The 26,514-nt window shown below is 38.8% G+C and overlaps 1 protein-coding gene across 14 annotated transcripts in view; it reads right to left on the bottom strand.

Moving 5' to 3' along the window:
- Positions 1-26,514, bottom strand: part of TNRC6B (trinucleotide repeat containing adaptor 6B) — a 136,672-nt gene that overhangs the window by 26,784 nt on the left and 83,374 nt on the right. For 12 of the 14 annotated variants that reach the window (XM_066184180.1, XM_066184181.1, XM_066184172.1 and 9 more), the window contains 9 exons: positions 24,050-24,071; positions 22,238-22,582; positions 14,977-17,289; positions 13,536-13,694; positions 10,318-10,496; positions 9,046-9,120; positions 7,695-7,740; positions 2,955-3,103; positions 1,632-1,802 (listed from right to left, as the gene is read on the bottom strand). In XM_066184180.1, coding sequence (XP_066040277.1) covers positions 1,632-1,802; positions 2,955-3,103; positions 7,695-7,740; positions 9,046-9,120; positions 10,318-10,496; positions 13,536-13,694; positions 14,977-17,289; positions 22,238-22,582; positions 24,050-24,071 — 3,459 coding nt within the window. The remainder of the gene's footprint in view (positions 1-1,631; positions 1,803-2,954; positions 3,104-7,694; positions 7,741-9,045; positions 9,121-10,317; positions 10,497-13,535; positions 13,695-14,976; positions 17,290-22,237; positions 22,583-24,049; positions 24,072-26,514) is intronic. The other 2 variants (XM_066184178.1, XM_066184179.1) reach the window with 1 other exon arrangement.

Below are 26,514 nucleotides of genomic sequence, written 5' to 3'. Positions count from 1 at the left end.
TTATTTTCTAACACTTGGTGTTTGAGTTTTTTAATGAGAAATATTTAGTGATTTATAAGCAACTTCCATAATAAATCCTAATGCATGAAAAAAAACCAAAGAAAATTTGTGATTATGTTTCACAAGTTCAGCCTCTTCAGTGGACTTCTGGTACCATTTTTCAAAAAAAAAGACAAGAAATGTTATCAACTCTCTCCTGCAGTACGGCAGCTACACCCTCTTGCTTCTAAAAGTTAAAGCTCATAATCTAAAGCATCCTTACGTGCCGTGAATTTGTCCTTTCGGTTTCAAGACCCTCAGAATTTCCCCATCTCTTGCTGTCTATCAGGATGTCTGTGACCCTCAGATACCTAAAAGGGGTTCTAAAGAGTCTTATTTTCCACTCCTCAGCCATCATTCCCTATTCTGCCTGTCCATGCCAGCATTGCTGCACCCAACAAAAGTCCATCCTTATTCCAAACTAAGTTTGTGCAGGCCTTCATTAAAACCTTCCCTTCCCTTATATACCAGGATCTCATAAACCTTATCATAATACCATGCATAATACTCCTACACTGGTAGGAGTATTATGCATGGTATTATTATACTGTGCATCCTCTGCTACCCTTTTGCTCAAACACAAGTCTCGCCTTCTTCTTCTACACTGGCAGCACTACAGATTGCCTAATTCACCTGCATCTCCCTCCACTTAAAGTATTTTCTCCTTCAGAAGCAACTCCTAAGCATGCAGGAAGATAAACAAAAAACCTCAAAAGACAAGGTTTTATTCTGGAAAGAGCTGGCTGGAGTAAACTACACATAAAAATTTTTGAGAGGCCTTGAAACTGCAGTTACACTTTCAGCCCTCTCTATAACTCTGTAGAGTTCTGCACACTGAAAACGACAACATGCCTGCAAACTTTGGACTTAATCTGATGTTCAACACTGTGTCACATAGAAACAGAAAGACAACACAAAGAAACACCATCATGTTAGGCATATGACTACGTAAGCTGGACCAGCTGCAGTAATTAGGTACTATTCTTTCATTTCCTAGTATTCCTAAAATATTTTCTTCTAGAATAATGCAAAACATATAGGCAGATACTCTTCCAAACTGCAGTTAAACCACTTAACTCCTTCCCCACCATTTCCCTGTACATAAATACATTGCTACTTCAAGAATTTTTAAAGGCTACTAAACAATCCTTACTTTGAACTGTGAGGAAGGGAGAAGGGAAGAGGCACAATGCTCAATCACTGTAACTTTTTACAAGCACATTTCTACATACAAGGTTGTTGAGTGGAGTCTGAAAAAATTCAGTGTTGGGTTTGATGAGGCAAATCAACAGCCTCTAACTGGGTTTTAAGCTAGCAATTAAAATAAAGGATACCACTAGCTTCATGACTTCTGAAAAGCACATCTACCTGCTGCTGTACTGTGATTTAGGAAGAGGCCAACAAAACCAGACCAAGTATGTTTTGATGCTAGGAACCAAAGTGGACTAATTCTCAGTGGCCTGAGACAGCTGAAATTTCCAGTAACAATTTTAATCTGTTCAGCAGAAAAACAAATGCAAGCAACCAACTAACCAGGATTAAGCCCAGGTTGCAGCCTTATAACAATGCATCTAATAAGGTGGCCTGCTTACTTGTCTAGCAGCGAAGTTTTGGGGACTGAGCCCTGAGCCGATTGCCCCAAGGCCGACGTTGGATAGTGTGGTACCAGAGGGAGACAGCTTGTAGCTGGGAGAAGGGGAGAAGGGAGAGCAGGGAGCCTCATCCCCAAGGCACCCATCTTGATTGGAGAAAGGCAAAGTCAGCTGAAGCAGAAGTTAGCCATCAGCAGGAGTTGGTTAGTGAAGCAAGAGGAGAGAAAGAGGGACGATGAGTGACTAGGAAGAAGCAAAGTTAATTCATAATAGCAGTTACAAGGACAAAACTTCTGATTCACATGATCATTTGACAATCAAAATTTTGTTCCAAGGAGATAATATTAAGTTTTCTTCTTAAAAATACATTTTGAACTCTCATGAAATTAGTTTCTGATAGTGGCTATTACCATTACAGAAACAAACAAATCTTGAATGATTTTCCAATGTTAGCACACACCTACCAGCATAATTTATTAGGAAACACACTAGCTTTGCTCAGGGTATTTATTAATTATGCCACCAGAGGGAGTTGACAAAACTGCTTTTTGGCTTGTTAGACCAAAATGGAGGAGTTAAAAATTTCCTAGACAGTTAACATGCCTTCAGAATTTTTAAACCAGAATTGTTTTCCATGTGATAAACTGTATCTAAAAAAACCAGAACAGCCCTAGAGCATTATGAATCTACTGGACACTCTCCAATTCATACTCTGAAGCAATTAATGTCTGATAATAACAGTGAAAGCTTCTATTAAAAATAGGCAAGAATATGAAAGAAACACTACCATAACATACAACAGATGTCACAGAGAAACAGATCTCATACAGAAGCTTACAGTACATGGACATACAGGATAAAGGCTTGTGGAATTTAGAAAGGGTGTTTCCAATACATGCCAGATATGAAAGAAAAAAAAAATTTGGAAGACTGTGATAACTTATATTTACTTAGACCTCAACCAATGTTTTTACAGTGGATGACCATAGATAATAGCCAAAAGAACAACATGATGAAACCTATAATGAATTTCATTGCTACCAGTAGTTTACCCTTCTAAGAGAAAAGAAAGGAATTTCTGTCTACAACAAAAACAATCCAGTCTAGAATAAAAAGCCTCACTCTCCCCAATTTAGTTTGTCTATGCACACCTGACACCTGTTTCATACACACATTCATTCTACCAATAAAACTAACCCACACCTTTTACTACTGAGCTCATTCAGGGTTATTGACTTTCTAGCACCTCTGGAGAAGTAGGGTGAAAACTGGGACCTTGAACATAGAGGTTGATATTAATTTATCTAAAGATATTTCTCTCACCTTCTCAAAGTAAGGCCCACTATCTGTGGTTCCCATGTCTTTGGAATTAGGTGGACGGAACCCCGATCGATCCTTTCGCATCATGTCATTAAAATCCCCGAGATTCATGGCTCGTTTATCTACCTCAAACTTCTTATCTGGGAGACCACCTGTAAAAAAATGAAGAAGTCAGCTTCATGACAGCAGGTTCACAGCTAAAGAAATAATCTTTAAGATCAGGGTATAAATTACATCTGTCTTATAATTTAGCACAGCTACAGTTGGTATTAAAAGTGTTGAAAAATTAATGTAGGAAGTTTCATACAACAGTGAAATAGCCAATTTACTTCATGGAGTTTAATGTGAAGTATTTCTCACAATTTAAGTACAGATATAAACATATACATTTCAACTAATTATATTAATTAATACCTAGTTCTCTATGTCTCCCAAAACCTGCACTGTTATTTTTAGGGATTCAGCATGTAGAAAGACGGCCATATAAGTTCTCCATGTATTCTATTTAGACTCTGCTGGGTTTGACATTGAGAAATTCTTTGAGATCATTTGAGAAATCTGGTCACATGCACATAATTTGGCCAGATTCTCCTACAGTCACATGAACTTTTGAAGACGAGACATCAACCGGTATTTTGTAACTTCAGACAGACAATCAATCTCCCTCAGCCAGTACACAATAACACAACCAGTAACACAGGCACTTCCCAAACACTCCTTGAAGTCTCTTGCCATTGTTTAGCCAGTAACCTGGTGGAGTATGAGATGTCAGTAACAGATGACTAAGCAGAAACATAGATGGTGAACAAGACACGGACTTCCTCTAAAAGTTTTATCAACAGCTGAAAAGCTGACTGGAAGAAGTTTTCTACTTTACACACTGAACTGTTGCCAAGAAAAAATTTTTCTGGTCATATGTGGCACCTGGAAGCTATCAGATGCATATTGCTATGTTGAAGTAGATAGTAAACAACTTGGTTTTAAAATACAAATGTGAGAGAAATGAGCTTTACTGGTATTTTTAAAGAATATTATTTAGTTAGTAGCACAGATGATCTTTCCAAGAACCATTTTAAAAACATGTCAGCACAATTAACAAGAAAATCTGTGACTTTTCCAAAGGAAATTGGTAATAGATAACCTACCCTACCACTGACAAAACACCAAACCTTTATCAGAGCAGACAGCTAATCACTTTAACGCCTTCAAGACAGTGTTCCTTGAAAAAGCTTTTTTCAATCCAGCATCTCTTCTTAGTGTCCAACCCCAATCTATTAATATTCGCAACTATGCCACTGCCAAGAAGCTATGAAAATGACTACTAATTGCATGGGTTTTTCTTACCTGCACAGCTTTAAAAGCTGATACGGCTTTATCCTCCCAGATGCCTTCAACACCATTTATCACAAAACAGTTGACAAATCACCTACATATCTTGGCTTGAAACTGGAGTCATACTGACCTGGATGAGCTTGTGGTACTCTGATCCCTTTCTAACATACATACAACTGGCTCTGCAAAAGCAGTCACAGTGTCATGCACAGCTCAGTGCTGTCAATACCTACATCAAACCATTGCACACAACGCCAGCAATGTGCTACTAAAAGGCTCATGTGCTTTAATTCCACACAGGAAGCCCTGGCCATTAGCTGCTTGAAAAGAAACTGAAAGTAAGGCATAGTTGCATCACTGTCTGAAATAAAACTGGGCCAATGCCAACACAAGATGACTAAACCACAGAAACACCCTTCTGGTCTCTCCAGCTATCCTGATAATCCAATCAACTCCTCAAACATTGCTGAGTGATGCCTTGTAAAATACACAGAGCATTTAAAGAGCATCTCTGAAGGCTTAAAGCACAGATTTGCACATCACTTAGTGCTGAGGCATCTGATACTTCAGTATAAACTGATACACTGATATACTTCAGTATAAACAAGGCCTCACTGAGAGAGATGACCACTTTCCTCTACCCCATTCATAGAAAATTCTAATGGAACCTTGAAACATGTTGTGTGAGTCTTTGGAACTCGTCAACTAAAGATGTAAATAATGCAGAAGGTTAAAGAATAGCTTTACCTTATGTAGTACAAGACAACTGTCAAAATGTGAAAAGTTCAAATTACCCTCGACAGTAGGCAAAAACACTTGTATAAATATGGATATGATTAATATGAAGCCCTGAATTCTCCACATGCAGAAACATAGAACAGGTTAAAAGTTAAACCATCTTCATAAAAAAAATCCTATCAGTTCTTGGATTTTTCCCACTGTTAAGAGTTGAGAAAAACAAAATCAAACATGGACTTAAAAGATGATGTATACTCCCTACTGTGGGAAAAACCTTCTATTAAGTACATCTCCCCCACCACGTGCATAGAGCTTAAAGAAAAATAAGGAAAAGAAATGTAAATTCCATGCAAAATTATGTAATGTGATCCTGCGCTGGGAAGTAGGAGACAAATTGCTGCTGAGCAAAGTTACCCAAAACATTTACCAATAGGAGACTCAACACAGTGAAAATAGATACATCCAGTGGGGTAAAGAAAACCATTTCAAACATTTTCTGCTTGACCAGAAAAACATTTTAAAGATACTGATTTTATACCTTTACCATAAATTTACATCATCCAAGCCGACTGAGCAACCATATGCACTTAGATATTGAAGTGTTTCATCTGAATGTTACATAAGTTACAGCTTTGTAACATATTTACAATAGCCAGTTGCATGAATTATGTTTGAGTCAATAGAAATTTTAAATTAATTTCTCAGTATTTATAGGTGATTTGAGAATTCTCTGATCTATGGAAGTTTTAACTAATGTATTAAAAACAGACAAAAGTGACTGTCAAACGGGAAAAGAAAATACAAAATATTAAGTGATTCTGACACACTACTTTACTGTAGCAAACTTTGTATCTCAGAACTTACAGAATAGGAGATATTTCAATAGGGAAAATAGAAGTTTTATCCTATTTTCAAAGTAGACAAGCCATCCATTAAAGAGATTTGATAGAAAAAGAAGTATATCTGCCTCAGACATGTTACTGATCCATCTCTTTTCTGTCTTGGACAGTAAATAAAAGTATTACCCTAGAACTTGAAATAAAGGGAACACACTCTTCAAACAAGGAGACTGAGACCAATGTAGTAAGAATTAATGACAGTGCATGATGATCAGAGCCAAGGTGCTCCAAGCACACCAAAGCCAAAGTTTTCTTAGACATATGTGGTCTCCAAGCACAGATTTAACTCTGTGCATTTATCCATAAACTAGGAAAACATCACGGTGGCAGTTATCTGTCAGCAAAACATGGAATGTTGTAATCTTGAGTGAAAACCAGTTGAAGAACAAGCCTACCTCATATATAAGTCCAATTTTTCAAGTTTAGAAGTAGACCTGAGCTGAGCAAAACAGCTTATACCTTTCCACAAACAAATGCCATAAGTAACAAGAGCAAAACTGCTAAATACAGAAGTAACAGAAAAGCCTATGAAGATCTGTTACATTCTCAGTCTTTGAAACAGAGTACAAGCCACAATAGATGGCTCTAAGACCAAGGGATGCCACCATTAATGGGCACACTAAACTTAAAGAAGTACAACATATTAAGGTAAAAGATGCAGCCTTTCTGCACCCTTTCACAGGATATTCTGAGCAGCAGTCACCTTCTTAGAAGCTCTGATGGCCTTAGGATCCTTCAAAGTTCTAAAGGATCCTCAATTTGGAAAAAAGAACTAAGAGAGCTATAATCAACACATTCCAACCTCTACCAACCTCTGCTTTTGTAAAGGCTACCAACCTCTTCTTTTGTTTAGATCTGAACAGCTTAGATCTGTTTTTTACCAGCAGCATTTGACAGCAGGTGAGAACTGAACACCCATGAAGATGACTGATCTCCACCTAGACATTCTTTAGAGAAGTATGATAGAATCAGAGCCTGAATTCTAGAAAGGATGCATGAGGCCAAACCAGAGATATCAAAAAATTGTTACCTTTCACAATACTGTGTCGTACCATAGCAACAAACATTTTAATCATCTCTTACTGAGATCCCTAACTACTTCAGAGGAAGACAGCAACTTTGAGAAAAATGAACAACTGAATCCTCTATGAAGTGTGACAGAAATTTAAGAATGCAACGGCTTCTAAGCTGAGAGACACTGCACCTGTCTGGATTGTATTAGAATACCAAATCCACACCTGGTATTAGACACAAGTAAGTCTTGACTACCCCCTTTGGTACCACACAGCCCATGAAGCTCAAGCTGTGTAGCAACTGTGGTGAAGCTATCCAGAACATAAAATCTAGTTCTACTGAAAACTAATTTGTAATAACCTGAGGCATGCAACTGAAGAAATCAATGACAGAAGGTAATTTTTCTCCCCTTACATCACCTCCAGGAAGCTGTAGTAAATGGGATGTCCTACTGGCATAAAGAGTAAATAGTACTCCTCTACCAAATGTAAAAGATTTTCACTTACTTCCAATAGTAACAATGAATACAAACTTAAAAGATGTCTCTGCCCCAAGCTACAGCTCTGCTCTGTACACATATACATCCCAGTCTTGCACACCAGAGTCAAAGCTTACAGACAAGACAGAGGATGCTTTTTACTCTACCCTTACATTATGAGGAGTGCTAAAACAAACTGTTCCAGAGTACAGCATGTCATCCTTATAAAAATACTGCACATGATCTCACGTTTCAAATGCACTGAAATTAAAATATACGCACCTACAGACAAGTCCATCTTACTGCCTGGAATGTCGTCAGTTTGACTCTGGGGGGGGAAAAAAAAGCCACAATTCAGTTCTGACTTCTATTCAATGCTGAAAAATATTTCAGAAAGGTGGAATGCAGGAAGAACATGCTTGTGCTAATGAAAGTTTTACTTTAAACTAAAACTGAACAAAGGGGCTTCTGCTATCACCCTGGACACACCTTGCCTCAAACCCCTAATGCTGTGTGTGGCAAGTTTACCCATATGAAACCAGACACACAAATGCAGTGATGGAGAACGATGGACACTCCATAAATGAAGCTCTGGTCTCATGCTCCACTGCTTGAGTGACAAAACACTGAAAACAGTGGCCAAAATGATAGCCCATCCTCACGACGTGCCATGCCATCAAATCTGCAAATGTGATGCCATGGGATTCTTCAGTTGGCAGTCTGGGACGGTGTTCCTATAGCTTTCAGAAGCATGTACTGTCTAGCAAACTGAATTAGAGCTTAGGAGTCAAAAGACATTACAAAATAATCCTAAGCATGTCAGTGACAGCTTGTGCAGCCCTAGACTTCTCACATAAACTCTGTATTGTTATCTTCTGCTAGCCAGCATTACAGAGTATTCCTGCTTCACAGGATGACAACTGGCACAAAATCCTGCAAAATATTTTACAAATTAGCTTATCAGAAGTTCCTAAAAAATTATACATAATTATTTTCTAAATACTTCTCTACAGCTCTTTTTCTCAATGATGTGATATTTATTTATTCACTTTATCAAACAATCTTTACTTATGGATTCATAATGAGCCCTTTTTGTTCCAAAAAGACCCTGCTGTACTTCAAACGTAAATTCAGCCAAGACAGAGAGCTGTAAATCTCCTTTTCTAATAGGTGTCTGAGATTCAGAATAAATACCTTGGATTTACCACAGTTGTCTGACACTGTAGGCAGGAGCCTCTATCTTGAGTGCTCTAAACAGCATGTTATGAAAATAAAATTAAAAAAACCCAAACCCAAAACCACAGCAACAAAAAAAACCCCACCCCACACCAAAAAGCAACAATCCCCTGCCCCAAAACCAAATAAAATAAGAAAACACACATTCCCCTCCCACATCTATTACTTATAAGGAAACTGCTACCTCAGAGCAGGAGCTATCATAAAGTAACTTTAGGAATCAAAGTAGATTTGGGGTTTTTCTGAGAAGCTATTCTGAGCCAGCTAGTTACAGGTATCATAACATCCCAGCTTAGCAGATGCAGATAAATAACTGTGAAACAGTTGATCCTTTGGCTTATTTGAAGTTTACAGCTTTTTCACAAAGTTAGACTTCCTTTTAAAAGAATTTACTTACTAGCAAGCCCATATTTGAAAACTGTTTGGATAAAGGGTTCATCCATGAATCACTGTTTCCTCCTTTTAATGCACACTGAAAAAAAAAAAAAAAAGAGACAAAAATACGTTCATGAAACTTCTTGATTCCTTAAATTCTCTTTTATCCTTGAGAGGTGCATGTTTAAAATGAAAATTTTGGTATCAGAGAAATTAATCTCTTTAAAAAATTACTTTAAGTATTTACATCTTTGGAAATATTTACCAAATATTGTGTCTTCTACAACTGCTCACTGTTAGGTATTCTAAACTGGTTGAATGTTGTCATGCAGAATGTTTAGCACACCTTCAGTTTCATTCTGCAATCTGGAAAGCTTTGTGAACATTATTTATTTTTTTCTCTGTAACAGTTTACTACATCCTTTAATCCAGTGCATACAGAGGTAAATTTCTTCTTTGCCTTTCTTCCCTTTAGCATGGTGTCTCTTGCACAGGCAGTGTGCTGACCAGGATGTCTCTTTGGCCTTAATGTACTTTACAGAGCATCAAAATCAATACTAGCCCAGTTCAACAGTGAAAAAAATTTTAGTTGTTCTGGTGATTAAAATTAAAAAGCTTTAAGTGACAAAAAAGTCCCTGAGAATAATTTCTGCAAAACAGGAATTGTAAAATTCCCTGCTGTATCACAGCAGTATCTCCACATCTTAGGGAACTGCACTGCCTTGCCTTTTGAGTCTGCCCTACTTCATGAGAAGCAGACACAATACAGTCCTTCTAATACTAATACAGTAACAAGTGTTACTGTACTCAAGAACTTCAGTGCAAACAAATCTTAGAAAGAAATTTACTCAGGACTACAGCCAAGCTCCTGCTCCTGTCTGAGGCCAAATGTCAACAACACCAAACACAAGTCAGACATAAATCCAACAGTTGTTAGAAATAAGAAGTTCATGTGCCAAAGCAACTGTGGAATCCAAACTTCAGCAGGCAATGCAAGAACAGCAGCAGCCTAACAAAAAGATGTGTCAGCAAGAGAAGAGAAATACCCCTGGGATGCTTATTTTCATTTAGTAATGGCTGTGCAGCTTACAAACCAAAATAATTTGACACCCAGTGGAAGATTTATTAGTCATAACAGGTATAATATATTACAGCAAATCTGAAGACCTCCCATTTTTTACACTAGTTTAAGAGGCACCTTTCTTTAACTCTGCAAAACCTTAAAAAGTAACTACATAATGCTCCAATGCATCAGTCAGACAACACAGTAGTAATGATCGTTCAAGCATTTTACCTTCATTTGTGTTTTCTTTCCTCCTTGCCCCCAGCTTGCTGAGTTGTGGGAGGAACTGCTTCCCTGAGAGCCTGCTGTGTTCCAGACTCCTCCCTCCTCCTCTTCTTCCCAGCTGGAATGACGTGTTCCTGTCACTGGCCCATCACTCTCTCCCCAGCCATCTTGCATAGATTTAGAACCTTCAGAAAAAGAAAAAGAACCTCAAAGGTGGCTACAATACCATGCAGCTGGTGATGAAACACTGCAGCATTAGCTAAAACCATCAGAATCCCAAAGGAACAAAAAAAAAAAAAAAAAAAAAAAAAAAAAAAAAAAAAAAAAAAAAAAAATTCAAGAATGTGTCTTCACTCTAACAGCTGTAAAAACTTGTGCACGAATCCCAAAACCCAAGAGATTTGGTGACATATTTGCATGTCATGTTTTCCAACTCTTTTAAAGAAATGTCAAACCTTTAAAGATATAATAGCAATAGGGATCTCTTATACAGATACAGCTGCATTTAAAAGACAATCTATTATTTTCAAGTGCAAATGAAAACCTTCAAAGCACACTTAATATTCCTCTTGCCCTACACTTTCCCACTAAATTGCAGAAACCAAACAGCTTTCAGGAACAACAGCTAAGTAGAATCTGAAGGCAAGGGCCTTGACAATGTCCTCTGGTACAAACAACACCAAAAGTAGTTTAATGCAACAAAACCACCCAACAACCCCTCTACTACAAATTCTATTCCTAACAATGTTACTAAAGAGACAAGCAGAGCTGTTTAACTACATCAGAAAGCTACAACCCCTCCACTGTATCAGTTCAGACTTTTCCCTTTTGGCTTCTTTTCTTCCTGTTACTGTCTAGCACTGTCACACAACTTGGAATTCTAACCTTTACTGACATGCCATCAGGAGCCCAAGTCCTCATCCTGTCCACTATCCAGCTGTTCTTCCTGCTGTAACTCTTCATTCTGCACATTTATTCCTCTATTTGTTAATTTAGTATTTACCTATTTTAAAAAAGATTTCCACCATCATCATTATCTCCTTTGTAATAATTAATTTTTTAATTGTCAGGGGTTTCAGTGTGGAAATCAGGAATAAAGACATCAACATACATAGCAGAAAGTTGAATGTAAAACAACCCAGGAATTGCAATTAGTCTACCACGGGGATCTCTACTGTGATCAAAATGAAAATAAGTACAGCAGCATTTTATAGTGGTTTAAAAGATACCTTTAAATGCATCATAAATAAACCCTCAAATACCTCACAGGAAACAGCTTTTCAAAGTCTGTTCAACTGGGTACTAAAACTGAGGGCTGCTTATGAAACATACTGGTCCAAGTGCAAAAAGATCTACCTCTTGACCCCTTAATTGTGCTACTTACACAGAAAAGGCTACATTTAAGTAATATGATTGCAGAGTCAAGGACACAATCTGGAAATATTATACTGGGTAGTCCCTGCAGCTTTAATTTATTTTTATTATATATTTGTATACTATGATACTGGTTTCAACTACACGACTATAGATTATTTTTCTGCACTGACAGCTCTTGCGCATTTTTGAATGTGAATCTGGACAGTGATGTAAAGATGAGTTGTCTGTATGACACTGGCTTAATTTTTTGCATTTGTTGAATAAGGAGGTATAGAACACAGCTACAGAACACAAAAGAAATTTTCAAAATTTAAAAAAAAAAAAAGGTTTTACAGAAAACTGAATTTATTCTCCACTTTCTGGCAGAATATTCTTATGCAATGCTGGCAGAACTATATAAATCTACTTTTTTCAACAGGTGGATACTGATCTATGCTTTCTTCTTTGTCTCCAAACTGATTTTTTGCTCTTTCCCAGTCATGGCTAGATGATTGTTGTCCCTGGATTTTACTCTGGACCTGGGGACAGCTCACATATAGTACAGCATGTATAGGTCATAGTTCTTTGGTTCTGGCATACATACAGACCAGTTATGGTAAGTGACCATGTATAGTCTTAAAAGACTGTATTAAGCATTAACAAATCAACAGAATCTTCAATGGATCAATTTCAGAAGTTCTTATTTTGGCCAGATTTAGGTGTCTTATAGATAAAAGAGTACATCCATCTAAAATCAGCTTAGCATTCTCAAAGTGCCAAGTTTGTGTAGCAGGCATGGGAAGCCTGCCATCCACAAAAGCCTGTCACAATAATAATACTAAGGAAACAAAGCTCTTTTTTTTATTTTTTTTCTCTTTTTTTTTTTTTTTTTGTCTCAAAAATGGCCAAATTCTTTAATTGGGGTGGGAGGAAGGGTCAATGACCCAAAAGCAAACTATCTGCACAGCACTTCATTTCAAACAATTACATGTTGCAAAAGCAGCTTCTGGGCTGGAAACAGTTTTACAATGGGCATAGTCAAGTCAAGTTCAGAAACACTTGTGTATCATCAGTAGTTCCTACAGGAAACTTCACATCCAAATGTTACTGACTTTGGCAATAATATTGCTTTTGTTTGTTGCTTTTTCCTTAAAAGGAGTGAAATAAAAATTATACAAACAACTTACATCATCAAGAATAATGATATCTTCAATATCTTACATCCTCAAGAATAATAAAACTCTATCTTATATCATCAAGAATAATAAAACTCTATCTTATATCATCAAGAATAATAAAACTCTTAATATAGCAAAATTTTAACTTTGAAGTAAATTTTCGAAGTATTTCAACAACTCATTCCTAAAAGACACGGCTGCAGGCACTTAGGTTCTACTACAAAGTGCAGTTTTAAAAAGTTTAAATTTTTCTCATTTATACAATTAAAAAAATCCATTCAAAGCCAAGTTGCATTATCAAAGCATAGATAACCATGAAATGGCCTCCACAGTGAAATCTGTTAGTACTGTGCATGCCTTATCCTCCTATGATCAGAAAAAGTGACTTATCATGAAAAAAGTCGGCACCCAGAGAAAAAGAGAAAAATACACATTTGCTTACTGTGTTTCAGCATTTCCAGAATCAGAGCTGCTCATTTAATTGCTTAGTTAGGAATTTACTACCTTAAAAGACAAAGTTTCAGTCATTTACAAACACTTAATACTTATCCATCAAAATCCTATAAAAACATTCAACACTGCTTTTAGGCCTCAGATAACAATTCCTCCACAGGTGACTTATGTCAAAAGGTCAAACACAAAGAATCTCGAAGGCATTTGCAAAGAAACTGGTATTTGGCCTATACTCACTAGATTTCATGGCATTCGGGGTGTTGGAAGGTGCATTTCCCCAGCCTGTAGTCGATGCTCCTGTATCATCTACTTCACCCCACCCGGGACTGGTTTCATTTGGCTCACCCCAAGCAGACGTACCATTATCTGGAGCAGGTGGAGTGCTTTTGCTCCAGACTGCACAAAGGAGAAAGAGGTTTCATTACAGAAAATTTAGACAATGAACTGTTTACTGCAGTGCAGCACCACAAAATTTATCTACTGCTTCATTGTTCTTGTTGAGAACTTCAGGTTCTCAGTAGTGTGAGTGCAACAGAATTGACAATCATTCCCAATCAATTTACAGTGGGCACTGACCTCCAGGGATGAAAAGGAAGAGAATACTATGATGAGTAATACTCTTCTCCCAGGTTAAACATGAACCCCACATCTAATACTGACCTCCAATCTGTGAATTTTTTGTGACTAATTACAAGCATTTAAAGTACATATTTGCAATACATATTAAATCAAGATAGCATTTTGTAAAGTGTCTTTGAGTCAGAGGAAAAGATCACATAGTAATTTTTTAATACATTTCCAGGCTATGTAACTTTTTATTGTCCTTATTCCAAAGAAGAAAATATTTTTTCAAGTATTTTTTATCATACAGGAAAGCCAAACTTTACTAAAACAGTCACAGACATACTCAATTTCAAGTGTTGACTAAGTGTTTCAGAGCAAAAGGTTTCTGACTAAAAGTAAGTAAAGATTTTCTCCCCATTTCTCTAATAATTAAATATAAAAAATGCTACTTAGTCTAGAGAAACGGACGCTCGGGGGAGACCTTACTGCTCTCTCTACAACTATGTGAAAGCAGGCTGTAGCCACATTGGGGGCAGTCTCTTTTCCCAAGTAACAAGAAATAGGACACGAGGAAATGGCCTCCAGTTGCACCAGGGCAGGTTTCAAATGGATATTAGGAAAAACTTCTCACCAAAAGGATTTTCTAGCACTGGAACAGGCTGCCCAGGGGAGTGGTTAGGTCACCATCCCTGGAGGTATTTAAAAGACCTGCAGATGTTGCACTGAGGAACACAGTTTAGTCATGGAGTAAGCAGTGAAGGGCTTATTAAGTTTATGGCTGGACTCAGCCTTAAAGGTTTTTGATTCTGTAATTCAACCTGTTCTTCAGAGCTCAAACTGAATATGCAGAATTGCCAGCTAACAAACATCATCTCCTGGCAAGATGACCAGTATTCAGATCACAGTTACTGACGCACAAGCAGCAGAGGACTGATGGATTCAAATTTTAAAGACACTTTAAATACATAACCAAATATTCAAGTAAGAAACTGGTTTTCTTTATAGAATAAAACTATCAGGAATTGGAGGCTACAAGCATCTCTCCTTAGAGTCAATAACATTACAGTCATTACAAGCTATAGGAGCTTGCTGAAGAAAGGAATGAGACTAGTACCTGATGCTTGTGATTTGCTAGTCATTGGAGTAGGCAGGCTCTGCTCCCGTGGGGCCTGTCCTCCTTGTGAGTTCTTGTCCCACAGATTCACATTCTTGTAGTTATAACTGCTAGGATCTCCCCATGCTGAAGTGCCATCATCAATATCCATTTTTCGACTGATTGACTGTGGAGAAGGTTCTTCCCAGCCACTAGGCTCCTCCTCTTTGGGGGCAACTGGCTGTGGTCCGCTGTTCCAGTTTGGGTTTGGAGGCCGCCCATTACTTGGAGTTTGGGGCAGTGGACCCCAGGAACCAGAAGACTCCTGCTGTTGCTGCTGCTTGTTCCAGGAGTTGGGCTGTCGACCCGTCTCGTTCCATGCTGAAGTTCTTTTACAATCATCCCATCCACCCTTTGAAGCAGAGCTTGTATTTGCACCATTACCCCAAGTTCCAATCTCATTTTGCCCACCTTCACCCCAACCAGACACTGGCTTGTTTCCTGCACTTTCCCAGTTACTGTTTTTTGTTTGGTCAACTTCCTCTCCCCAGCCATTCTTACCGGAAGACCATCCTTGGTTAGTCTGCCGTCCACCCCACCCCTGATCCTTACTAGAGCTGTCATTCCAAGAGGAAGAAGATTTTTCTTCTTGTCTTCCTCCTCCCCAATTAGAAGAACTGGAGTTCTTATAGTCATTCCATCCTCCAGTATTTTTGGGGTCCTTCCACTCCGTTGGGGTTGAGAGCTCACCCCATCCAGACTTGTTTTGATTGCTTTGGCTGGGTACCTCGCCCCAGCCCCCTGAGTTCTTCGTCTGTGTGGCAGAGCTCTCCCACCCCTCAGTTCCTTTATCAGACTTCCCCTCGGGCCGTGGCATCTCTTCAATATCCCACACAGTATCTTGCTTAATTTGAGTCTGGCCCCAGCCGGTGTTTGAAAGCACTCGAGGGTCCAAGTCAGTCCTGCTAAGCAAAGTCTGCAGGACTGCCTGGCAATCAGGATGTGTAGGCCTGTATGATCGGCGTCCAGAATTGTGACTGTCACTACTTCCTGCTTTGTGGTTGCTTCCAGTGCTTTGACCTCCAACCTCACTTCCTGCAGAGCTTGAAGATCTTCCCCAACAGGGAGCCTGGGAACTACCTTGGTTTTCAGGAAGAGGGTGGCCTTTTTGATTGTCCCATGCTCCAGTGCTAGAATTTGGTTGGTTTGGACCACTCCACTCTCCAATCTTCAGTTCATCAGATCCAGACAGCTGTTTCCATTCTCCCTGAGAGACCCCAGATGTTAATTTGTTCCCTTCACCCCATTTGCTTTCATTTGCATGCTGAGGGCCAAAGTTCCAAGACCCACCACCCGTAGAATGATTATTGTTATCCCAAGAATCACTTCTTGACCGATTAGATTTTTGAACAGAAGCTCCTTTCCAGGAGTCCTCCCTATCTTTTCCACTGTTCCCATGGTTTCCAGAATTGCTCTGCCCAGAGACTGTGTCAGTTCCAGAAGACCCCCTAGCTGTACCCCAAGATCCAACACTCCCCATCTTTCTTTCTCCAGTGCTCTGAGAAGGGGTGTCAGTGCTCCTGGAAGGGTTCCCCAAGCCCATTTCAAAGGGCATTCCCTTATTCTCCATAGGGTTTGGTGAACTTAAGTTCAAGGAGTTAGTGTTTCCATTTTTTGGTCCATCAGTGTTATGAATTTGAGCCTGTTCTCTGCCAGAGACAAAGTTAACACCCGCATTTTCCATCTTTGACTGCTGTTCCCTAGAGGTCTGACCTACGGTGCTAATCTGTGCATTGGAGCTACCACTATCAGATTCCAGAGCTCCTTTCCTAGAATTGCCCTCTTGAACCAGTGCTGGCCAAGCAGATGGGTTGCTATTTGGGTTAAAGTTGCTGAAGCCAGAACCAGGACTGATTCTGTCTTGTCCGCTCAAGTTCCTCCAATTATTTAGTCCATTGTTACTCTCGGCAGCAGGGTTGGAAGATTGAACAGATTTAGCCTTTGGATCAGATTTCCAGGCCCCAAGATTACATTCGTTTCCAGTGCCTCCAGACTGGCACTGGCTTCCTTTTCCTTTGTTACTAGTGGTGCTTCCTGGCAGAGCGTTCTTCTCCAAGCCAGGGTTTGAGGCACTGTTGTTATCGGTGGTGTTTTCGGAAGAAGACTCAGCATCTTTGCTGGCAATACAAGGCCACTCTTCCATGTCAGACCCGTCTACAATCACCTTGTCCCAGATGTGAGTTGGGTTGGCGTTGGTGTTGCTGTTGGAGGAGGCTCCAGAACCCCAAGTGGAATTTGCATAATTTGAAGCAGCAGCACCTCCAATTGCTGAATCTAAAAGAAAAAAAAAACCACAAACCCAAACACCCAACAAGGTCATTAGAAATCCATATTATTTACAAGCATAGAACATCAGATTTTTGACACAAGTTATCCCACTTATTTTGCAGAGCATAAACTCTATGGTAACAGCTGCAGCAGTATTCGTAAGTGGATATAGTGTTACTACCAGTACCAGCTCGTATAACAGCTTCCATGAAAATAAGGCAAACAACTTAAAAAACTGGGTAACTGCCCTCCCAGCCTCAATTCCTATGTTATATATTCCAAAGTAAAGATCACAATTTCTGGCTGCTAATCAATAGAAGGTAAGATAAGCTCTCAGTACCTGTCTGAGGCTTCCAGTTCATTAGCCTAAACAGAGAACATCCAATGAATGCCTTCTGGATGCCCTTCACTGAGTACGACCAGTGAGAATCCAGACTTTACAGCAAGGTTAGAACTCCCTTGTAAGCTTTGAATATTGATGAACAGTAGTTTGTCTTCAACCACTAAATCCCATCCACCAAGATCTGAAAGATCAAGCCGTTCCTGAGTACATTTTGCTCCTTTAACCTCAAATGCAAACTGAACAATAGCAAGGAAGTATTATTCCACTGATATTTTGATCTATTTTTTTAGCAGAGAGTAGTAACTCTTTTTTCCCTTCCAATTAAAAGACTTTCTGTTTAGACAGATCACAGGAAGAGCTTAAGGAGGACAGACAAAGACAAGCTCAAAAGACTGCAAGGTTGTAAGGTTTTGAACTTAGGAATGGTTCAGCAAATGAACGATGCATAGGCAGCTCTGAACAAAATCTTCATATCAGTGACTTTAACAGAACATTTAACTTCTGTGAAGACATTCTGAAAGTATTAAGACATGGGTGCTTGCTCACATTTAGCATGCTAAGACACAATTTAATGGATTGTTTTATGAAACCAGCCTTCCCTTGCTGTATTTGACAGTGCCAATAATTGTAACTATTGAAAGACTTTCACCAATAAAATTTAAACCTTTTTGTTTAAAAAACCAAAATTTTGTTAAATTTTCAGGACATACAAAACTGTCTTGTATGTCCTGAATTACCATTAGTATTGGAAAAATTACATAAAACACCCATCATCTCAGTCCCCTGCATTGGTATGAGACAATAGTATACTTGTATAATATGCTGACAATAGTACACAATAGTATACTTGGCGTCATCCTTCAGGGCACTAGTTTTGCCAGAAGGATTTCAGTCCTGGTAGGAAAAGGTCCATGTGAAGAAGGATTAAGTGTTCAGTTTAAATATTAAATCCTCACCGACACCACCTATGACCATCTGGTGGCTATAAGAATGCAAGCAAGTAGGTAAGCTGCATGATTGCCCCCATTGGGGGGGCAAAAAGCTTTTGTTTTCTTTCATGTGACATGAATTTAATCACAGTATCAGTTCATATATGCTCAACCAAATTAAGCCAAAACTGAAGTTCAGTTTGCCAACAGCCAGATCTGAGGTGGGATAAAAGATGGATGAGACACATAACACTGCACTTCAATAAGCACTTTGATGGAGCACCTAAGACAGCCCTGGTCTCTCTCTTGTTCACATGCTCATTCCCACACCTCTGGCACACCTACCCTCACATGCTAGCATCAGTGTTCTCACTGATATTCAGTTAGGTGAATGGGTAAAAGTCATCCAGACTGAAATCAGCTTTAAAAACCAACCTGATTTAATTTTAATACGAGTCAGCTCCCCAGCCCAGTTAACTTGTTATAGTGCAGAAAAATGGATGGGGTGAGGTAGGTCTCAAGGACCTGTATCTTTTGTGGCACTCCTGACTTATATCAGGATAATGCCACTAACCACTGGCTAATACCGCCATATAAGCAACCTCTTAGTTGTTAACGCACCATTAAATGAAGTGTAAAAATATGAGAATTTGTAATAGCAAATTTCATGCTCAGAAAAACAAATATTAAGTGTCAAATATTTACATACAACTTAAGAAGCTTCTCAAAATACTTCAAAATGATCCTCATATACTACACCCCCCAAAAAAAGTTGCTCATGAGAAGCTTTGAAAACTCTTAGAACGCTGCACTACCACAAATTTTCCATGGTCAGTCTACTACAATAACTGTGAAGGCATACCAGTGCTAGCATTTTTTATAGGAACCATAGACTTCAGGGCATATTTTGTTTCAGGTGTTGTTATGGGTTAACACAGCTTGATTTTTAGCTAAAGAAAATAATAGAATACTGCCCTATTAGGACCTTGGAATTATTTTGGAAAAGACAGGGACCTATCAGAAGCTAATTTTAGATACTGACATATGCTTTGACCACTGAGAATGCTAAATACGACTTTGGAAAATACCCATATAAATCCTGAGCATAACCAAGACAGGTCCTTTTCCTTCTGGCCAGTTGAACAGGTAACATCGAGGCAGGCAGTTCTCTTGGCCAGCCAGGCCCTGCTGCTTCCCCACCTCCTGGGGGGCGGAGCCAGCCCGAGGCCTGGTTGGGCTCCATCGGCTCCCAGCAGGGGAGGAGAGGCTGCAGCTTAACATCAACTAATTTTAAAGCCCATCCTGGGACCAGCAGAGCCAGGCCCCCTGACAACAGCTGTGAGCCTGGCTGGGCCGAGCCCACCCCGACTGTCACTGAGGGGTGGGCAGGGCTCCCCCCCAGGCCCACCTCCTGGGGTGAGAGGAAAGGAAAGAGGGGGAAAAAAAGTCTGGCTTTTCCGAGATTCCACAGCCAGAGAGGCTGCTGCCTGGCAGAGATACATGACCATGGCAGCCCTGGGCAGATTTTAACCCTTTCCTGGAAAACTGAGGCTTTCAAAGCTTAATCCTTCTTTCGAGTAAGCAGAAAAGGACAAAGGGATTGAACGTAAAGAAGACAGAGCATGAAGTCATTGGAGAGAGAGAGTGAAATGACTTTTTGGGAGGAGGGTTTGAGAAGATTGCTGTTTTAAGCCGAATTTCTCTCGCTGAGCCATGGAAATGAACTCTATATGTAGATTATCCCTTAAATCATGGGAAAGATATGCATTTGGGGAGATGTTGTTCAAATTTGTGTGTAGATTTTGAGCAAAGGTGTTTGTGATGGACTAAGTGATATTGATCTTATGAGATGCTTTAACAGAGAGAGATGAGAAGCCCTCTGAGCCAGTGAAGAAGAAAGATGATGTCTCTGTTCCCTGAAATGAAGAATCCTTTGCCTTTAGAGCTGATAATCTCTAAAAGTAACACCCCAGTGTGTTTGAGCACATGGCCGATAAGCAGCTAGGGAAACTGCTAATGGGAGGGGTCACGAAAGCAGGTTTTACCAGGCAGCTGCTTTTGTGACAGTTAAAAACCACAAGAGAACTGTTCTAAGTTGTCAGTGAGATCATGACTCTAAGAGATACTCTTCTCCTAAAGAACTGATGAAAGACTATGTTCAAAATGTGAAACTGACTGAAAATCACAGGTTGTCTCTTTATGTTGTTTAAGAAAGCAGTTTGTGGGGGGAAGACGAGTGTTTTTGACGGTTTCTTTTATTTTCTTATTTTCTTAGTGTGTGTTAATAAAACTGTTTACTTTTAAGTTGAGCCTGTTTTCCCTTTTCCTCCTAATCCTATCTCACAGCAGAAAGACATTAAACCACTACACTAAATCTGGCAAACAGAAACAGAGGCGAACGTGAAACCACTACATGATTTGATGTTTCTGCCTGTTTCGAACCAAAACCTGTTAACTTATTTTGATAAATCACCTGTATCTTCAAGACATCTGTTTTTAAACTTACGAGTTAAAATTTTGCCATTGCAGTTTGACATTCACTTTTTCCTTTATTAAACACCAATTATCAAAAACAAGATAAATACTCTGTAAACAGGGTTTTCCTACAAAATAATTCAAGTAGTAAAACCGCAAAACAAATGGAATTATTAATTTTCCTAGAATCCTATTTAATAAGGACAGCCATCCCACCTAGCTCATATGGTTCTGTGCAAGTCACCTCTGTTTTTAATTCCAAACCACAGAGAACTAAAAAAAGTTTGACTTCCATGATGGTAAAATATTCACCATCCCACTGATCTGGCATGATTTTCAAAGAAAACTCAGACATCCTAGTATTGTTACTGTCTTCTTTTTGACTTTCAAGTATTTAATATTTCTTTTTTAAACATCCTTATTGTTAGAACTGAAGAGGTCCTTGACTTTTCAGGTCACATAAGTCTTTCTTTAGAAGGCAGATATTTTGAGTGGAATTTTGTCTGTCCTACTATTATAATTAAAGAAGGAATATTACAACTACTGTAATTCACCAAGGGTCTAAAAAATTCAGGACCAGCTATAACTTTCCTGTGCTCACCAACAACCCTAAAATCAATTTATCTTTTGGAATACAAGATGAATGGAAAACTAGAAACAGAACAGTCACCACTTATACAAAAAGGTTTATCTGAGTACAAAAAATAAGACTACTACCAAAAAGAAGGAGGGGAAAAAAAAAAAGTGAGGAGCAATAGGTCACCTTTCTGTTTCATCCAGACAAGACATGACAGACACCTGCCCTATGCAGACCTGGTATCTACAAGCCTGTTTTAAGAGATGATACAAAAATGTGCCAAGACAGGAAATTGATGTCAAAGAAACCTGAAGAGCCATTAGGAACTACTTAGTGACAACCTTAAAATGCTGTTTATTTAAGCCTTGTGTTTACCTTGCTGCAGAGCATTTCAGTAACCAATTAAAACCACTCAAAACATACTTGAAAAAAACTAAACCTCTTGTTCCATCTAGTAGTAAAAATTCTATCCATTGCTGCCAACAGAAGCCTGTACACTGTAAGAGTAGAAGCTCCCCAAAAGCAACCTGAGTTTTGTTATATAATGATAGGCTAATGCACAATTTCAGCCATCCCTTTTCTGCCGTGTACCACCATGTTCATTTAATATTATTTATTATCATCACTTGCCTGTTGCAGTTCCACTGTCACTCTGCAGCAGCAGTCCTGTCACTGGTTGTGCGTTGTTTGGGTTTGCTCCTGGTGCTGCTGGGGAGGGAGGCCCTGCTCCACCCCCAAGGAGCATGCAGGATGGTGGAGGGGGCTGCCCACGTTTCAGTAACACTTTGTGGTCCTGCTGGCAACGGAATCGCGGCGGCACCTCCCGAGGCATGTAGCGGGCGGCGCTTGGCGGTTGTCCGTTCGGCACTGCCACCCTTTTGGCATTGTTGCCACCATTGACTGGTGGCGATGGAGAGTTGCCAATTGGGCTGGCAGCCACTGGTTGGCTTAAACTTGGTTTCGTCACTTCGGGCACTGAAAAACAGGAAGGATGAAAATCAGAAGTTTTTCCACTTAAACCTGTATTAGCTACAAGAACTCACTGTGACTCTTTGCTTTCGTTATTTGATCTCAGAAATACTGTGCAGTTTCCACATTCTCAACAAACAAAAACAATATAAAGAAACAGGAATAAGCAGTAGCAGCAGACCTTTTGCTTCCATGTGCACTGCTGCAGTCTACGATGGAAGTCTATGTTCACCAATTTTGCTCTAAGCCCAAAATTTCTTGCAAATGTAAAGTTGGCAAAGAATATACCCTAGACAGAGAGTAATTTTAAAATATGAGCAGTCAAATATAACTAACTGCATCTTCCTGATCTTCAACTGGATTTTAGATTGTTATGTATCATCATCTTTATGGGAAATCTGAAATCAGAATCCAAGTTTTCACCTGCTTACTAGGCTACACAGCCACTGCCTAAACAAACAAAAAGATGGGAAATAACCTGCCTCCTTCTGGATTCGGAGTTAACAAATCTGAGTTCTCTGTGCTGCTCTTAAGCAAGGCAGTAATAGCTGACTCTCACCCAAAAGACGTCCTACACAGAGCAACTGCATTTGGCTCACTTAAGGTTTCCCTGCTGGTCACCAGGTGCCCCTATAAGCAAAGACAAGCTGCTCCTGAAGACTATTATGCACTGCAGAAGAAAACCACAAATCCTTGAGGAGCTAACACCATTGCAAAATTTGCTTAAAGATACTCTAGACAAACTGAGCATAATCAGCAAAAAACTTTTACTCTTACAAATGTGAGATCAACACAAGTGGGTCTCCCTTTGGCAACATGAATGCATTATTCTCCACATTTTATTTTTATAAGGGTTTTCAATTTCTCTAGATAGGCTTCATTGCCCAAACCCCAATAAGGTGTTGCTAGCCATAAAATCAAGTTACTATTTTAGTCTCTTTCTTTCACTCGTGACAATTTCCCCACAAAATTTATCAAAAACTGATAACCAAAACAAGATTTTTTACAACATCTAAGTTATTTAGTTCAACTTTCAAGATGCTCACTCATCAGTCCTGTCTTTATTGGACTTTTACGTGCCTGAATTTAAGTTTCCAAACCCAAGTTATTTTCCTTCATTTTGGTACCTCACTATAAGCAGTACTTTTGCTGTCTTTCATTCCCTTTATAAAGGTGGTTTCAGTCTTGGTTATTTGTCTAAAACCATTGTTTTAGACAGAGAACTGAGTATTTCAGCTAACCTATCTCATCCACAATCCTCATTCTTTCTTCAAGTATTTAGATGCTGACAACACATCTGCAGCATAGTTGTAGCTTCTCCATTTTAATCATCTCAACTTAATTCTTCTGAGTACTCAATATTCAGTATTTCATCTTTACTCATAAGTCCCCTTCCTTTTCTAACAGTTTTGACAAAGATCTGAATCTCGGCTCAAGTCAATAAAAGTACTCCTTAGGATCAAAGATTCTTACCTTTGGTTTTTTGATCTGTGACCTGCAAATTAAGAGCAAGAATGTAAATAGAGTTTTAAGCAGCGCAAAACAAACATTGAACATGTTGTGCTAAATTACAACCTTAATATTAGCACAGGAACAGAATTTGCTGTTGAATGAAAACAACTGATGAACTACAAGTCTAAATAGTGCTCCTAGTTATATATACATACATTGTTTTTGAAAGTACTACAACTCTTGTAATAACTCTGCCTGATGTAGAAGTCCCTGGCAGAAACAATCATACCTCACTCATGATTTTAAGTACTCAATCCTCCTCCTCATCCCAAACATGGGCTTCCAAAGCACAAATAAACGTGTGCTATAGCATTAAAGATTCTCTCAGATTCTGAAGGTGAAGTATTTCAGTTAAAGAAAGCCTTGCTTCTGTCAGAGTATCCTTACAGTAGACTATTGGGGCATGAAGTAACCACAGCAGTCTGTCTCTCTGCCATCTTCCCATTCTACCTTTCCCAGAACATCTCTTCCAAGGAGAAGTAATTTTAAACCTTACTGGATTCATTTCCACACTTAAAAAAAGCACCAGCAACACCTATAAAGTAAATCTACTGAATGCAACAAGAAGTCAGTGACTGAAATGAGCTGGCCTACATACACAATATGGGTTTTGTTGTATCCTACATTGTTTCAGCATAGCAGACTTCAAGCTACAGTAGAGACAAATGCATCACTAGTATATTCTCTGGAATCATGTGTATTGTAGCATTTTTTTAACCTGTCCATCATGAGTTCCACTACACACAATAATGAAAAAACCCTAAAGATCATCCTGTGTCAGGTTCTATGACACCTATTCTTAAAAGAAATTGCTGAACTAGTCCATATTTCTGGAAAGCACACAGCAACAGTACAGAATAATGAAAGCACAAGTAAAAAGCAGTTTATTGTTGAAACTAACCAAGCCAGAACTCCTTTGTATGGTAAAGAATAAAAAGACAAACTGCACTAAATTGCTATGGCATCATTTACTTTGGAAAGATGAAAACTGCAATATGCAAAGTGGAACACTCACTAAAATACAAAATTTTAAGCACTGTAATCTCAGAGACATACATTATCCCAATGCCTCAAGAACAATAAAAATGTATCTGTACAAAAACCATGTCTGAACCAAGCCAAACATGAATTTTCAACTTCACTTACGAAAAATCCTGTATGCAAATTACAACTTCCTCTGTAACAGTCAAAAATTCTGTTACACACTTAATTGACCCTGATGCTTGACTACTACAGGAAAGGGGGGAAAAATATTAATACAATCTGGTAATGCTGGTAAGTTTACTATAGTCAACAGCAGACACATTTAGTAAATTAGTAACTTGTCTACTTGGATAAAAAACATTTTACTGAATCCTTGAAAAATTCTACATGATAAACACAAATTACTTTAGATGAAAAAAAAACAACCAAAAAAATTTCTGCCTATAATGTCTCCCTCTCCTCGTCAAAATGATCAGGTTTTGTGATTGTTTTCATCTCATATTCAAAAGTTGAAAAAAATGTGACAGTGTCTCAAATTTGCAGCTGTCATATCTCTGTGGGCAACCTATGAATATGAGCAGGGCGGGAGTAAAGTGAATGAGAAGGTGGAATAAATCTCAACCCACTGACATGCTACCAAACAGCCCCCTGGATACCAACCACAGATATATTTACGCTGTGAACTTGCTGGTATAACCTCTCTTCTAAGGTTTTTTTAAATTTTTGTTTTTTAGGTTTCAGACAATTCAGACAGAACAACTGATCAGAACAACTGTTTCATGGTAAAAACTTAAGTTTGAAAATGGTACCCTAAAATCACTGCAGTCACTAAGAATGAACACACACATTTATGTTTTGTCCACTTGGCTGCCTGCTTTCCTATTGTTAGCTATCTCCAACTAGTACTGTGAAGCTTGGCCACTAGGAGATTAAATTACTTAGTCTTTACCCTTCCTGAGAGTGTGGCAGAATTCGTACTGAACAACTCAAGTGACAGACCACAGAGGAAAGCTGACAAATCTCTTGTATTCGAAGCACCAATTCCTCAGTAAACACAGCACTGCTATCAAGACGATCAATACAGCCTTTTCAAGTTTCCCTTTTATAACTGAATTTCAGCACATAATCCTAAAATCTCTACTCTTTATTTATAAGGGTCTGCTCTTTCTGGTTTCTACATACATTTTTTGTACTTGAACATTAAACAGCACCAACACCAAGGCAAAAAGACACTGGGGAGAACTTATCTGTAGCAACTGCTCTTTTGCACTGTGATTTGGGGTTGTATCAACTGGATGAAGACAACTGACACATATTTATCTGTACCCAGTTTAAACTGATAAACTAAAATTGATGAAAAAGATTAAAAAAAGATCCTGCATAAGCCAAAATTTAACTCAAGTTGGTGCTGTCTGTTTTCAGCAGAAACCCACAGAACATAC

This window comes from Chamaea fasciata, unplaced genomic scaffold, assembly GCF_029207755.1.
Source record: "Chamaea fasciata isolate MVZ Bird 193981 ecotype frontalis unplaced genomic scaffold, bChaFas1.0.hap1 SCAF_5, whole genome shotgun sequence".
Taxonomy (NCBI): domain Eukaryota; kingdom Metazoa; phylum Chordata; class Aves; order Passeriformes; family Sylviidae; genus Chamaea; species Chamaea fasciata.
The sequence above is the reverse complement of the archived record's forward strand: the minus strand, read 5'-3'. Positions and strand labels throughout refer to the sequence as shown.